At 37.7% G+C, this 17,581-nt stretch overlaps 1 protein-coding gene across 3 annotated transcripts in view; it reads right to left on the bottom strand.

Moving 5' to 3' along the window:
- NEBL (nebulette) overlaps positions 1 to 17,581 on the bottom strand; it is a 257,642-nt gene that overhangs the window by 3,716 nt on the left and 236,345 nt on the right. For all 3 annotated transcript variants that reach the window (XM_035545546.1, XM_050709174.1, XM_035545547.1), the window contains one exon: positions 4,529 to 4,644. In XM_035545546.1, coding sequence (XP_035401439.1) covers positions 4,529 to 4,644 — 116 coding nt within the window. The remainder of the gene's footprint in view (positions 1 to 4,528; positions 4,645 to 17,581) is intronic.

Below are 17,581 nucleotides of genomic sequence, written 5' to 3'. Positions count from 1 at the left end.
AAAAAAGTTAATGTTTGAGTTAATGTCTAGTAAAACTGTACAAATCTTTTAAGAGAGAGCAAGATTTGGTCTGCTTCCTACCTGAGGAAAAAAACTCTGGATTAATTTTAGTTCCATCTCATATATGTGTATTTTGAGTTTGTTTTTTTAATTATATCATTTCCAGAAACAATGGAAATACCCCCACACGCAGTGAGTCATTTATCACACTCAGGTCATTTGGGGTTATTTAACCCAAACACAACAAGACGACTCATTATTACTGCTTCCATGCTAGAAAATACACTTTAGGTCTCGATTCTGGCTTTATCATTGGTAAAACAGATTAAATACTAGAGAAATCAACTCTTGGTTGAACACTGTAGACCACTCCCTTGACTGACAAGCATACTCTATAACTATATTTGTATCTTACTCTGTACAATTGTTCTTTGCCATGCCTTGTAATGTTGCTGCCCTGCAGGCTGTGACCAAGACAGACCTTCAGCCTGAGTTATGTGGCTTCTTGGCAGTTCTTTCATATCTTCAAGGGTTCATGGAAGATAATGAAAAAAAGCACCATTTTATACACACTGCATCAAAGGAAACAGTTGGAGAGTTCTATCACCACTAAAAATTCCTTAAAAATTCACAAACCTGAAAACTAGTGGTCAGAAACCCTAGGGAATGGTCTCTACCTTTGAGAATCTTATTTTTTTCCAACTATTTCCACTGATCTCTCCACTGAGCCTTGAAATTAACTCCAAAAACAGCAAAAGATATGCTGTTATAACAAGCTCAGCAGCAGTTAGTCCTTTAAGCAGTTTGTTTCCAAAAAAAAGAATTCATTTAATATAAATGGTAATAAGTCCATGCCTGGCATAAGGCAACGAATGGATTTTCCCCTGAGCCATGCTTATATGCCTCCTTTGAATGGAGGAAGACTGGAGAAGAGGTTAAATATACTATTAGGCTAACATATATTGGAAAAAACTAAGAAGTTTTTGCTCAACCAGAAGAATGCTCAGTCATCCTTAGAATATCGTGGTATAGGACATACTACTGCTGTCTCCTTTATGGCGGCAAAGTTGTGGAGTTGAGCTGGCAATTTCAAACTTAAAAAAAATTATTAGGGCCCTAAATGCTGCCATGAAACCTAAATTTATGGCCTTAACACCTAATTAGGTGCTAAATGGCTGTCAGGAGAAATCTCCATAATAATCCCGTTAGCTTTTAATGCCTAATTATCACTTCAGAATGTAGTCTGGGCTATATAATTGAGAATTACAATGCTTAAAGGACTCAACGCATGGATTTTTTAAATGTATTTTAGTGAATTATTCCTCTGTCAGTAGTGAGTTTAGCAGGTCTGGGAGCACAAGAGGGTATAAGAAAAGGTTGGGGGTTTGTAAAACAGTCAAATATGCCCTTATTTCCTACCTCCTCAAAGGTCTATCGTGTAGCTACTGCTTAGAAAAAAGCAGTAAGCCTTGTGCATATAAGTACCTAAGTTGAGCTGTCATATTCCCAGCTCCTCAGCCAGATGTGAGCTGACAGATGCATATTTCCAGTTCATCCATCAGTTTATGCTTATCCTCTGGATCTGTCCTTGCAAGGAGCAGTACCTGTTGCAGTGTCCTTCACATAGAACAGCTATCAAAGAAAACCAGCTTGCAATCTAGGTTTTGTTCTCCTACCACTTTTAGCTACATAAAGGCTTCAGAACACCCTGTTATTTTCCAAAGAGGCCAACACAGTCTGTCTGAACCCTTCAGGGGGCTGTTACAAAACATCCTGTATACCAAGCAACAATTTAACCCAGACCTTTATGCAAAATTGCTTATAGGAAGTCAGCAAAAGCAAAGTATCAAAAATAATGCAATTCATCTAGGAAAAAAAAATCTACTCAAAAACTGTGTCAGGATCATGCCTGATACAAAACACAGTTCAAAAGTAAATATCCGGTAAATAATAAAAAAAAAAAATAGAAGCTTTCTATTGATCACTATAGGAAATTAGTAGGTGTGATTATAATATGATTATGTCTTTTGGAGACCCTGATTTGTTAACAATGCAACAAATGGTCTGAAGGGAGCAGGTTTTACTACAGCAGCTACCTCTCCAGTCATCCCCACCCTAATATAACCCATGGGATCCTAATCACTCTCACCCTGGAGAGGTTCCAGCCAAACTGAGACACTGATGTGTGACTGTCACTTTCATTGCTTTTAGTCAAGTCTCAAAACCCACCTGTGCTCTGAAACCAGTATTTAGGCTGTCACTTCTTTCCCTCCAGTCTCTTCACCCTCTTATTTTTTTCTCTTTTCTTTCTTCCCTCAGGCTGGCTTAGCCAGACCATGATGCATCTCTGGCAGTACTGCTACAAGCCCAGGACCAACCAGGAAGCTGAAAGCAATGAACCTAACACCGCGCAAGTTTATCAGATCTCTAGGGACACATCCACACTGCATTTGAAAAGCACTCCAAGGCTGCCTTCTTCAGTCTGCACAAATCACTACACTTAAGCACATCCCCAACCAGGGGCTCCCCACAGCCTGCTCTGAGACTCCCTTGTACTGGCCCAGCAGCTGAGTATAACACACCCTTCACACCTGGACAAGCTGGACAGGCAAAGAAAAGTCTTTTGATGTGAAGGCGTAAAGACAAGGGAGCATGCCAGGTTTATAGCTGTGTCAAAAAGGCCTCTTTTGGAGCACAGTTGTCACCCCAAGACGGTCTTCCTCACCCACTGTCTTCCTCACTTGACTGGCAAGTTAGCAGTCAGCACCAAGAGAGCAGTCCTTGATTGTCTCCCTCTGAAAATGTTTGGGTTTTTGTTGTCTTCAAGGAAACCCACTCAGTCTTAAACAGCAACAAGATCAGTTCAAATTGTGTTTTCTCTGTTCCTTTTTTTTTTCCCCAATGACAAACAGTTATTATCACTTAAAAGAATGTCAAACAATATTGTTTCACAAAAGGGATAAGAAATCCTGTTGAAAGACTCAGTCTATCCTTTAAATTTTAAATTTAAATTAAATTTAACTTCATTCATTTCCTTTTACCTTCACAATTCCAGCTCTGGAAGGAGAGGCAAATGATGAATCTCAAGATAATTTTTTCAACAGTCAGCCCAGTAGGAAAGTCACTGGGAGATGGAAGTATTAGGGAAATAGTAGCCTCCCACCTGCCCACACAGCTATGAAGGCTGCTAAGTTGACTTCCAGATTTTCAGGCATCTCCATTCTTTATACGCTGCATTTGAAGGCCGTTTCCTTTGCTTCCCACTCACTTGCAAGTCTGCTGGCAAAGCCCGGGTTCCCAGCTCCCCAGCTTTTTTGACTGGCCCTTTTGGAAAGCAGCTCCCCAGGTGCCTTGAGATATCCTTGGAAATGAATGGCTGATTCCCATACCAGCCACCTCATGGATGTCATGCAGGTAGGTAGGTATCAAAAGAGTTTCCCAGGTTACTGACTCACCCAAAGATGCACGTATCTGGATCCCTTGCTTTTAAGCAGCAACTTTTACTATATAAAGTAGCATGGAGTCTTAAATAAAAATACAATTCTAGTCAATTTTGACAACTCATTTTTTTTTCAGTTCAACAAAAACTCCCTTTTTCTATTAAGTTTTAGATTTGGTTCAGAATTAAATACTTCACCCCTAAACAAGGTTAAAGATGTAGGGAATATACATCCATTAAAATAGTTCAGAATTCAAAATAAGTTGACACTTTTAAGGTAAAAGGTGATGCGATCTGAACTGCAAAATGTCTAGGCAGTGATACAATAACAAAAATATGATAACCATATATAAGGAGTTCAAACAGAAAAAGCTCAACACTCCCCCAGAAGCCTCCATAAAAAATAAATAAATAGAATTTTAAAAAAAAAAAAGTATTATAACCATGACCAGTTACTTTCAGCACTAAAAATTCACTCCAGCTCTATGTTCCCATCCACCACAATCGGGAACTTCATGACTGTGGCCACTGTTTGATGATAAAGCTTCTCAATCTCCCAACAGTGTAACTCAATTTGGATCAGACAAGTGTTTGTGTGACTTTTCTCTTGAATTGGAAAGGTCACTAATACAGAGTCTAAGCTAGTTTTATACAAATAAGATGAGTAATATGGACAGGCATAAAGTCTGCTAGTACAAAATCAACAAGTCAAAAAATTTTAAACAAATTTAAAGCAACAGAGTGATCGTAAGAGATTTTCATCCTGTACTAGGAGCCCAATTTCATCACATAGCATATCATCAAAGCTCACCCCGTGAAATACTATCCAAGCATTTACTACTATTAGCAAGTGGAAGATGCAGTTATTTTTCTGCCTTCTGGAGATCATAAATACATTTTTATGATACATTCTGACATAAAAGCTCTTGCCAGAGCCTTTTCATACATTAGGGCTATCATTTACAATTAGGACAGTTGAATAGTCCAACTGTAAAACTCAAGGAGACCATTTACTCATATTTAGAAGATTTCACAATCGCTGATGATGTTGCTTGCCAAATGTAATTGTTCTTGAAATCCAATACTCACCAGGCCTGCTGAATGAGGCTGTGAATGCATTGACCTCATGGACGACATACTGGTCTGGTGCATGTATCCATATCCTTGGGACTGACTTTGCTGATAGGCCCCAGGGAGAACAGGGGCTGTGTGTTAAAGAAATATAGACACATTAATGGAAGTTAAAAAATAAAAATATATGTTTTTTTAAAAGTCATTATCCAGCAATCTGTAGAACCTGTAGATTATTTGCATCATAAATAACAATTTCTCAGTATGAAATAGTTAAGAATTATTCCCATGTACAGCATAAGGCTTTCCGTAGGTTGAATTATACATTAATGTAGCCAAAGCTAGAGCAATATATCCCCAAACACTATCAAGGTTAGTTGGAAGGAAAAGCTTAATATGCCTTAAGGAGTCTGACCATAGAAAGGCATACTAAAGCTCGAGACACCACTAGCTGAATTTTGATACTGCCATAGACAACGCAGTATCATGTGCCATAAACTGCCGTTTTTCAAGGAAAGATTGATGAAAGATTTGTATTAGTACATATTTGAAATACTTCAGCAGACATTCCCCACAATTAGTTCCTAACTCATTGCAAACTCTTACATATTGGGCTATGAACAAAGAAAGACTGATTCACAGCAAGAGACAGGAATGTAAAAACATGAGTCCACAGTTGGGTTTCTTAGTTTATTCTGATTCCATCAACAATCTCAGCCAGATCAGTGGTTATTTAAATATTTCCAAGTCCACCTCTTTTACAGTTTCTTTTAACCACACAATTGCTCCCTCTTTCACACATGCTTTGTTCACATTAATTTTAACAATTCTATTTTATCAATTCTATTATCCATAGTTTGTTGATTAATAAGCTGACTTTTATTGTACCAGAAGTTAATACAACCAAGGACTCCCTACATCTGTTGTTTGAGAGGAAAGCATTAGCATCCCCTTATCTGTTCAAGCATTCAAATTCAGCAACAGACTGGATCAAAAAAACACATTTGACCAAAAATCTCTGAGAAACAAAGCAGTGCATAGATGACTATTCACTATTTTCCCAGCAGGTCCAGGAAACATTTTTAAAGCAAAACTAAGACTGAAGTGGTTTTCAAAATCTAATGATTAAAAGTTTAGTTACCTCATGTCTGTGCATGTGTTACAAAACATCAGTCTGAGAATAAGGTTTTCCAGCTTGTATATAGGTTATTAGCCCATCTCCACTGCTATTTACTAGAATTTTACTAGTTCTACTGGAAATTTATATATTGTTAAGAAAATGCATCTCAACTGACACGTCTTCAAGTGGTCCATTTAGCCTGTATTCTATTAACTTGTCTGACAAAAGCTGTCTTTTGCTTACAAGAGATGGAGCTCATGCAGCCCATGGGTCAAAAATTTTCAAACATGGAGGCAATCAGCAGTCTGATGTTTTGTGAGAAACATCCCTTGGGCTTGCTGGGAAGTGAAGAAGCACTTCTGGAGCAGCCATCACACACTGATTCAAACAGGAGCAAAACTCATATAGGATTTAATGGGGTTCACAATGTATGGAAGGACCCAGGCATTGCTGAATGAACAAATACTTAAGGAGCAGGGAAAAAAAAAAATATATATATATATATATATATGTATATATATATATATATATATATAAAAACAAGTATTTATATTTGCAGTAATAATGTTCTGTCCCTGTCTCCTTCTCTAGTGATCAGGACAATAGATACACATGGAAAAGCATTACTGAGAAAATATTTGCTGAAATATTTCTGAAATAAAGGTCAGTCTTATGCTTTCAGCCAAGTATTTTACCTAACCTGCTTTCCCAGCTAACCATATCATTGATTTCAACAAAGTTTTTTTCTAAAAACATCCATTAGTTAGCATATTGAAATGCACTATGTATGTAATTATGATTTGGGACATTATTTTTCACTCTACTATATTTTCAAAGATAAGTAATGCTGTATATTTAAATAATTTTTTTCTGATTTAGACAACATGTTGCAAACTATTGTAATGAATAGATTGCTTTGTTAAGTGAGTGAAATTAAAGTGATACACAGTCAGATGCAACACTGGAACATGATGAATAATGGATGTTTTAGAAGTGCCAAGTTCATTCTAATGACATATGAGTACAAAGACATTTTAAAGCAGTTTAATCATCAGAGAATTGCTGCTCGTTAACATGCTCACAGGATTATCATGCATTAAGTGAATAGTCCTAAGTAGTTCATCAACTAATTTACGTTTCAGTGTTGTTACAAGGTATTTTTACATGACCAGATGAATTCCTTCATGAGAAAATAGAGAAAAACATAATTTAATCAAAGGTTCTGCGATCAAGTGAGAAAGAATATATTTTGCCTAATTCACCACCAGCATAAACATAGGTCACTTCACAGAAGCCAACAGAGCCTCATCTCCTCGAACCAGTAATAAATTGGTCATGTGGGTTCAAAACCAAGCACAGCTTGAACTTTTTAACTTCATAGGAAGAAGTATCTTAAGCAAGCACTGGCTGCTGATCAGTCAGCATCCTGCCTGCTCTGCAGTGACAAAGGGCTAGCAGCTTTTCCTTGGCAGGGACAGACACCCTGAGAATCCCTTTCGTCTTCCTAAAAGAAGTGAATGCACTGGTAGAAACTGTTGACTCTTGATTCCTTCCCCACAAAACAGATCTTTCTTAATTCCTACCAATCATCCCTTGTCAGTGCAAGGCCAACTAATGGTCTCCTTCATTATGTACTCCAAATCAACGGGTTTATTTTGGAGAGGATAACCCCATGCCTCCTGCCTTTGTGACAAATGTCAGCAGTGGTCTGAGATGTGCTTTCCTCTTTTGCAGTCAGCTTCTAACAAAATGAGAGAATTCTGTCAAACTGTCTCAGAGAATCTGCTTACTATTTTACCTGCAACAACAGAAAATGTAAGCCCAAGGAAGTAAAACATACCTTACAAACCATGAAAAATTTTGGGAAGCATAAGAAACTAAAATTTTAGAAAAACATTCTAGACAGAGAGAATGAATTTATAGGATTCCACAGCTTCACTAAGTATCTTTCAGTCTTTTATTTAGAAAGCATATATAAAATCAGTGTTGAAGACATTTGACTGAATAATTCCAACCTTTTTTTTTTTTGTCCATTAAAAGAATACTGTATTACTGGGGCTGTAAAAAAATAAATGAAATAAATAAATAAAAGATCAACAGTTTTTAACAAATTTTTTACATTATCTATTTGGAAGACACTTTAGGAAGCACATAAATAAGCAGATCAGTGAAGGGAACAGATCTGAGCTGTGTTTTTAGTGACAAAGTGAGTTTTAACTCAAAGTGAGATAAAATAATGCAGAAAAAAAGAGTTCAAGTTTCCTTCATCATCAGCAGCCATAGTTACCTGCAACCTTTTGGCTCAGACCAAAGTATAAAGTTCTATAGCATCACTGACTGCAGCGGCAGCAAAAACAATGGCTTTAGTTAACCTAAGGGAATAATAAAACACAGTAGTGGAACATGAAATTCATTTAGCTGAAGCCAGATTTATTGGTGAGGGATCTGAGGGTTGACCATTGCTCCCAGAAGCACAGGTGGAAGTTTTTTCTTGTTGCATTAAGACTTTACCAGATGCATTCTGATGTACCAAAACTTTTTTTTTTTTTTTTTGCTCCACTTATGAATCAAGCCAGATACTTATTTTAAATTACCTACTAGAAGGAATTTATCATATTTTGCTTACTATATCCTTATAGGCTTCCCCAGAGAAACAAGAGTGGAAAATGAATGAACTTGATATAAGACAAACACAGAGAAGCCTCTGAAACAAGAAGCATCAGAAACAGAAGAACCTGAAAGAATGATAGTTGATATCAACGTGCTGCAGCAGACAATGGGGTGTGGCAAGCTTTAAGAATGACCGTGAAAGAAAAAGGTCAGACTGTGGAAACAGGAAAGGAATAATCAAGAGAGCATTACATAGCCACAAGGTTATATTTAAAAAAAAAAAAAAAAAGTTTATGCTGAAAAGAACCATCATTTAAAGGGCAGGGTCCAAGATATGATATTTTATCAACACCATTCTTAAACTCTCTTGAATTCTTTTGTTCAGCAGAACTTTGACAATCCATGGTAAAACAATGTATCCCCTCTACTAACTACTGTATTTTTGCCATTTACTGCAATACATGTCATTTACTGGACCATATGTAAAATAACTTCACTTATTCTTACAGACATTTTTTTAAGCATTTCTTTCACTTCATGTTTTGATGTTATCTCTACTCATGGTTTCATTACCAAGGTAGAAAGCCTACAGAGAACTAAAACATTGCAACATTTCTTAATAACAGCAGCACAAGAGAGCAGAAAGCAAAAAGAAGGATCATGATTATTATTCATTTAATTTTTGTGTCTGTAGAGTTCCCAAGGAGCAGAGAAGTTGCTACAGAGACAGAATATGGCATCATATAACTCTGTGCTGATTAGCTTCCCTGAAACAGAAGCAGCTGCTGCTCCACGTATATTTAACTCCTTCCCATTTTGCCTTGATGCTTCCTTCTTTTCCACAGGTTGCCTCATCTACAGCAGCCCTCACGGTCTTCCTTTGGAAAGTCTGTCCTGTAGCTATTAGTTCCTTATTTCTTCTGTTCCTGCCTTAGAAACTATTCAGCTATGTCTCATGCAGCAGAAAACACTATCAAAGAAGTGAGGCAATCATGTGAGGAACTGTAGGTGTACAGCACACTTCTGCGGTCCTCATGGATGCCCCACATGTTGTGTATGTGGGTGGGCAACTGCCCAAACTGCACAACTCCCCTGACCACAGTAATCTGTTATTGCTGCATTGAAGCTGGTGGATAATAACAATTGACACCTTCTAAAAGACTTCTCTAGAAAGTGTCACAGCGGTAACTTCAGTTCTCAGTATTTCATGGTGGTTTTTTTTTTGTTGTTGTTTCTATCACTTTTTCCAGACATTGGCTGGTACTCCCCATCATTAAAATATTTAAAGTGTTTTGGGTTACAATTTGTATTACCAATCATATCCTTGAACAAAATAGTATATTATCATTACTTAGCAAAAATGGAATATTCCAATATACTTTCAACAGTTTCCACCTCTTTCCTGAATCTAACTGAATTCAGTGTTTCTAGCAACAGAATTACTTCCACAATAATGTACCTGACATCACTCAAGGTCTGATTCAGCTATCTTTATATGCTGAAGCAGTACTTCCCCTCTAGAGTTATCCCATCAAAACTCTCAGCAAGACTTCTGATGAAAAGGTACTAATCAACTTGAGCAAGGACATGAAAAATGAATGCCAAAAAGATGTGGAAAAAAAAAAAAGTAGACTACATGAAAACAAACATTTATTTATATATATTTAAAGTTATAATATTTACAAATAAGCCATGGACAATATTATATGTAAGTAACAGGGACACAATTTCAAAAAGCTTTAAGCCAAAGAAAGGAAACAAAAGTGGAACCAAAGTGATCACAGAGTAGAAGAGAGCAAAACAATAATAAAGGCCATGATAGAATAATTAAGGTTGGAAGAGACTTGCAGAGGTAAGATAGTCTGTCCCCCTACCAAAATCAGGGCCAAATTTGAAGTTAGGTTAGGTGCTTAAGGCTTTTTCCAGTCAATTCTGAGTTCCAGATTAAGATTTCACTAACCTTTTTGGGCAACCATCCACCCTATAATTACTCCTGTTTATTTCCCATGCTGTGTATATTGCTGTACAAGTTCTTGAGATGAGCTCAGCACAGCATTGTGGTAGCCATACAAGCATCCTGAGAAACAGTTTTATGGAGAGATTTTAAGAAGCCTATTGCCTTAATTCTGCAGAAGTTTACATCCTGCCAAAACATGAACAGCAGGATAAATGGAATGTAATTGTGGTCAGCCAAGAATTTAATGAGAGTTTTAAAGAAGGCCTGTGTCACAGGCAAATCAGGAACAAGACCGGGTACCTTGGCAGCAAGCAAGGCAAGATATATATATGAGGAGGATAGGCTGTGAAAGGTATGAAAAGAAAACCAGCTTGACTGCTATGACAGGTGAGCTTTTAGCAAACTTTTAAAGATGATGTGCTAAACATCATTGCTAAACATCATTCTTTGCTGAAATTAAGAGTTCTGGAAGGACTCAGCAGAAGGCGTGAGGTGACCCCCCTCCCCCCCAAGGCAGCTATAGGCTGCTCACACCTGATCCCCACATGCAGCATATCTGAAGTTGATGCTCCAAGAACTGCCTGAGACAATCTAACAGTCCTGCCACCCTTTCTCTTTCTCTCAGCTGGGTTGATTTTCTGCTGTTTTGGTGAGCTGCCTCAGCTCACCAAGGGATTTTTAGTTCAGAAAGGGATCAGACCAAGACACACGGTGCAAGGGAGGAGGCAGGACCAAACACCCAAAGCCACAGGCAGCAGAAGGCAGCAAACTGCTGGATCAGTGGTCCCAAGGTAGGCCCCTAAGTACCCTGCTTCTATATAAGCTCCAAGTTCAAGCCACAAAAGAACTGAGCTTCACAGATACTTCCCCTCCAGATGTCACAGCTTCAAACAGTGCATCCCACCTAATGCAGAATTCTCCTGTGTGCCAGCATGCCACTGCAATGAGCATATAATTGAGGTTTCTCATACACCAGACCACCACAGCATTTGAAAAAAAGACATAATGGAAGTTTAGGTCTGACTAAGTCTGATGTAGCCATCATGAGCTGGATGCTTGACATTAACAATAGATATTGAAGAAATAGGTCGAAACCTGATGAGACAGAATGAGGTCTGAGCTATAAAGGTGCATTAATAGAGCCAGCAGTTTAAAGACTGGTAAGTGTGCAAGGACTTCCAGAGAGGTTACAGAGGGTGAAGAGGATGAGATGAGGTACAGAAGCATTCGCATGGTACAGAGCAAGAAGGGCATATTCTTTACGAGCCATAATTTAAAAAAAAAAAAAAAAAAAAACAGTCACAGAGGAGTATAGAGAAAAAAACCAGAAAATTACAGCAATGTTAGATGCAGACAATAGTAGGAACGTTTCAGGAATAATTTTCTGATGCAGAACTGGTTGCCAAAAATGCTCCTGTCCCAAACTGGGATTAAAAGAAAAAAAAAAAAGCTCAGAGATTCATGCGAGAAGATCTAGATTTAATTTTGATCAAATTTAATGTTTATTATAATTTATGTTACTCATCAAATGAAACATTTCAATGTAAAGCTCGATTCTTTGTTTTTAACAATGTCAAGCTATAACCCTGCCAATCTTAAAACTTAATTGACCATCTTTTGGCATTGGGACATTAATCACAAGTGAGTCATTACTGTAAGAAAAAGTTTGGCGTTAAACTGCTATCTTTTGATGAACAATACTGAAAAATTCCTATGCAGCTCTAAAGTTAAATTGTTCAGCATTAACTTTTTAACTCTTATCTTTTATAGAATTTTATTATTTTGTAGCCGGAAAGAGTAGCACAATGCAGTTAAATTCACTGGGAATATATCAGACTGGATGAACATACAAAAAGCACTAACCTGAAGACTGCAGATGGTGAGACCTGATACAGAACAGTGCTGTTTTTAGAACAGTAGAGAACAACATGGTAAGGCATCTTGGCATTTTTTCTTGTGCATACAGTAACTTTCCCTTCATTTCTTTTCTTTTCCTTTTTTTTTTTCCTTTTTTTTCCCCTTTTTCTTGCCCTTTACTTGTCAGACTGCTTTCACGGATGTCTGAGCTACCAGGCTTGCTGCTCTCAGTGGTGCTCTGTCAGAAGCAGCAGTTTGTCTGCGTACTATCCATTACAGGAGTCAGTATTACTTAGTAAATTGGAATATCAAACCCAGATATAATTAGGTTGTTGAAATAACAACCTGAAAGTATGGCCTAATTCACACAGGGTGCTAATAAATAACTGGCATGCTCACTGACCTCATTAGAATTGAAACTCTGAACTATTTGAAGTCAGTGGCAAATTGAGAATGTTACAGGCTTAGGAAGTTTCTATAACCTAAATTATAAAGCTATAAGAAATAAACCATCCAATCTACAAGTCTTTGGGAAAAAAATACTCTGGGGGAAAAAGTCAATAAAATTACCAATTTTATATTTAAAATAACTAACACTAAATATTCAAGGGGCAAAAAAATCAGCGTCTTTGCTCTCAAGGCTACTTTCAGACATATTACAATAGATAAGATAAAATGTCTTAGACTAAGCTTCATTAGTGTCATGATTAGACTAATAGACTGTTTTATGCACCATTATTTTATAACACCATTTTATCAGCTATCGATAATTAAGCTATCAATAATTAATATGTACCTACCATGTAAACTGAAGTAGATTATTGTGGGGAATGCAGAATCATACAATTATAACTCTTAGTAGTCATTATAAGAAATTAAAATTGGATTTCGAATGAAATTACTACAGATCACACATAGCTATTTAGCATATGTCAAAAGAAACAAAGAACTCTTGAAAGGAATGACAAAAACACACAGCTAATGTGTTTATGCCACATGGTACACTGTATTTTATTTTGTAATTTGATTTCCTTTTAGAGGGGGACTATCTCATATGTCAGTTATTTCAGACAACAAACGTGCTCACAAAAAAATTGCCCATTACAAAATTCCTGATTTTCATGAACAGACAACAATATTAATACTGTCATGCTGCTTGTATGAGTGGTCCATCATCCATCCAATAGCAGGTGAAGTGGAAATTTGGGAAGTACTAGATATCCCAATGGAAGGATGGATAGCAAACTGCCTCTCTAGTACATCATGGTCTATGTGCCTGGTCACCAAGGCCTTCTCCTTAACTGATCATATATCGAGGAATGGTGGATCAGTCAATTTCATTACATCCTCCCTCAGTGCAATCTGCTTTCTGAGGGGCTTTCAGAAGCTTTCTTCTGGCCTCTCTAAGGGGTCTAAATCTCTGTATTGCAAATAAACAGTCTCTCATGAACCTTTTTCCTTTAAATAACAGTAATATGGTTTTCATTCCCTTCAGAGGAACTGCACAAAAGGGCTATATTAGGGCAAGCCCGGGTAGCACAGTCTCCAGAAGTCACGTCAGCAAGCAGGATGCAAATGTCAGTCTAGAGAAAAATGAAAGGAACACAGGATATCCTGTTTTCTACTGTTAGCTTTAAAAGAAAGAAGACAGTCAACTGAATATCGACCCTATTCATCAGAAGAGGATAATACAGGGAAGAATTTTGCCAGGAAGTACTTCTGGCTTCATTCCTTTGGGCTTCATTTCTACCAAGGAACAGGGAATGGAGGACACTGACTGATAGGTGAAAAGCCTCTCTGATCACTAATATTACCTGCAGTTGTAAGGCATCACAGAGTTGTAAAGTATTATGTACATGCAGGAGGAGAAGCCAGATCCCAACCAAACCAGAATCCCTGCCTCTGGATGTGCCTGACTGCTAAGCAGCGAGTGACTGCGTCACAGCCTGTGCAAAGAGCACAAGCTGACTCTGTCCTGGCAGAGAAGGCAGCTTTGACAAAAGGGAAAGGCTCTCACCTTTCTCAGAACGGCTTTTGAATGGCCACTTAAGACTGCAAGAATGTAAACACTCAGAATAACAGATTTGATAAATGTAATTCCATAGCAGTCAGTTAAAACATGATTTTTTTTTCCTGTTTTCTACACAACAGCTAATGGCATTTGTTATAAAACAGGGTGGTAAGGAATCACCCAGGAAATCCAAGAAATAAAATATTTCAAAAGGTTACAAGCCTTTAAAAATATAGGAAGAGGCTGTTCACTTATACTGACATGTTTCTGTGCGTTCTCCTAAAAAATGGAATGGAATAAAAGTGAACAAATGCAAAATTAGAATTCAGAATGAATGACAAAAATTACTGTCTTCATCCAACTTCTGTGTACAATTGTTCACAGGATAAGTTAAAAGCTGTAAGAATTCCATATCTGATGTTTAGAGTTTTATGGGTAGCTACAATAATTCACTTCAACTAAATTAAACAATTTTTCCTGCTTCCAGATCATGTTGATCAGTTTCACTACAACACTAAAAATAAACCCACCCTATTTGGCTTCTAAACCTTAAAAATTGAGTCCTATTTGTCCCCCGTTTTAAATCCTAAAATTTCATTTATTCACTTTCATTCATTCTGGTCACTAAACCAGGTTTAATATATTAAATATTCCAAGGACAAAATAATTATTAATGGGACTAGAGGAGAATAAATTGTATTTTTGAAACGCAGTTTACACTAGATGCTGTGGGGAGAAGGGAGGGACTTGGCTACTTGGTTTTGCTTTGACAGACCCATTTACCTATCTGAATCGTGAAAATGATTTTTTGACAAAAAGACAAGGTCTTCAACTCACCTTTACAACCTCTACTGCATATATTTTCACTTATACATTCTACATTTTATTAAATTTCAGGAACTGTGCTAGCAGCTCAAATATAAAAGGAGTGCCCCCGTTCATTTTATATAGATTACAGCAGAAAGTGCTAGGAATATTATTTGGGAATTAGTCTGCTATGGTAGCTGTACAGTCCAGTGAGCTTAGCCTGCGTATGTATGAGCAAGTGGTGTATCAGTATTTAAAGGTGGTATACCAGTATTTAAAGGTATCCCCATTTCTCCTACTGCTGTGACAACTGGGATATAACAAAATCACATGGCATCCTGCTCTGGAGTTCTGAATGCAAATTGCGGCAAGGATTTGGTGTCACTGACAAACAAACCTTCTTACAAGCTGACTTTTTTGGCTGACATTCCATCTAAACCATAGTGTGTCTCAGCTGAGAAAACAGAGTACAATATGCCTTTCCTTTCCTTGCAGGCAGCACCACATTCTTTTATTTATGAAGGCACAAAATGTCTGAAAGCCAGCCTGAGGCATCCTAGGTCCTAGTGGGGCCACAGCATACCACAGGAAGCTGCAATCCCTTCTTAAATTGTGAATAGGCAGGTTTTTGCTCAGGCTTCCTTGCAAATGGAAAGAGTTGGTAAAATGAAGATTACGTTAACGTGTTACATTACCCACACACCTTCAATTACAATTTGAACTCATATGTACTGAACATCAACTGTTGCCCAGTTGCACTAAAGAAAGAACCCTGCAAGTTCCTCTTATGGAAGCTGTGCTTTCATTTCTATGCAGTGGTTTATTTGCATAGTGGGAATAACCAACCTGAGCAATGGTGGAAGGACAGCATCAGCCAGGATCTAGTACATGACTGCACATGAATTTACTAATGATATTTATTGGCTGCTGGATATAAAACCCTCCAAAGTGTATGAAAAGCTGCTCTAAGGCACCAGTCTAAACAATGCAAACAACTGTTTGGCAAGGGAGCCATTAACGCTTCCAACTATTAATTCATTTCAAAATTGCCCTTCTAGCTTCTGCTCACCAGCTGTTTGAAGGAAAAGGGAACATCAAACTTAGACGGCTGGCAGAGCAAACAGAAGGATCCCCCAAACTGAATGTGTGGAAATTGCCTTTTTGTGCTATCAGATCTCAAAGATGTGGGAGAGGAGCACAAGAATCAAGGATAGGCAGAGGGAATCAAGCAAAAATATTTTGGAAGTGTAAAATGTAAAGCTCTCCCTGGAACATTAATTCATCTTCAGTGAACACACACTAAATGAAAATTGGCTTTCAGCTGAATCACAATTTATATCTTAACATATTACAAGCAAGGTAGAGTATTTAGTTTTATACCCAGAGCCCTAAATCAAATCTTAATCAAAACTTAACTGAAGATAACATCTAGCCCTCACTGAGTTCCACAGGATCACAGAATCATCTAGGTTGGAAGAGACCTTCAAGATCACCAAGTCCAGCCTCTGACCTAACACTAACAAGTCCTCCACTAAACCATATCACTAAGCTCTAAATCTAAACGTCTCTTAAAGACCTCCAGGGATGGTGACTCAACCACTTCCCTGGGCAGCCCATTCCAATACCTAACAACCCTTTCAGTAAAGAAGTTCTTCCTAATTTCCAACCTAAACCTCCCCTGGCGCAACTTTAGCCCATTCCCCCTCGTCCTGTCACCAGGCACGTGGGAGAATAGACCAATCCCTACCTCCCTACAGCCTCCTTTAAGGTACCTGTAGAGTGTGATAAGGTCGCCCCTGAGCCTCCTTTTCTCCAGACTGAACAACCCCAGCTCCCTCAGCTGCTCCTCGTAAGACTTGTTCTCCAGACCACTCACCAGCTTCGTAAGAAGCTTCCGTAAGAAGTTTTGAGTTTTACATTAGAAAACAGTTTTACAAATACTTCATAGCTCTTTCACTCTTTGGGAGAGAATGAAATATAGTTTTCTGGACTATTTTCTCTCATGTTTTGCAATAAGAAAGCACTCAGTAAAAGCAGATGACACTAAGAGTCTGATGGGCCAGACTAGGACAGACAGATTTGATAATTCTTGAGGTAATACATACATATGGTCCTATTGCCATTCTGGATTCCTAGACTTGCATGGTTTAAAATGCTGAAATAGATTATTCAGAGGAGACTGAATTACATATTAAGCATTGTCAGAAATCTTTTCACAGAAACTTATTTAGAAGTTAACACATGTACAAAGAACACATTCAACCTGTTTCTTACTGAAATCTGAACTCTCACAACTGACCTTACATTTAATTTCCCTTCTTACCTCAAATCTGTAAGTGGAAAAGTATCACCTTTCTACCAGGAAACCTCCCACTGTTTTCATAAACTCCCCTGCCAGTAATGTCATTATTTTTAATCAAAACAAAAATTATGCCCCTTTTGAACATTAGGAATCACTGCAAAGCAGAAGGCAGAAGCCAAAAGACCAAAACATACCCTCCTAGAATGAAAGGTGCAGTTTTAAGAAGGGAGAAAGGTCTGTCTTGCTGCCTGATCCTTTTGGGGTACAATGTGATTAAAGCAAATTTATATGAAGAAAAAAAAAAAGAAAGAAAAAAAAAGAGGAAAATCTGTTTGAGAATGGAAAACCCAAATTCACCTATTTTGAAGGAGTGTAAGCTCTGTAACAATGAAAACTGATTAAGCTAA

The sequence above is a fragment of the Cygnus atratus genome, chromosome 2 (assembly GCF_013377495.2).
Source record: "Cygnus atratus isolate AKBS03 ecotype Queensland, Australia chromosome 2, CAtr_DNAZoo_HiC_assembly, whole genome shotgun sequence".
Classification (NCBI taxonomy): domain Eukaryota; kingdom Metazoa; phylum Chordata; class Aves; order Anseriformes; family Anatidae; genus Cygnus; species Cygnus atratus.
Note: the sequence above shows the minus strand (reverse complement) of the source record. Positions and strands in the feature narration are given on the sequence as shown.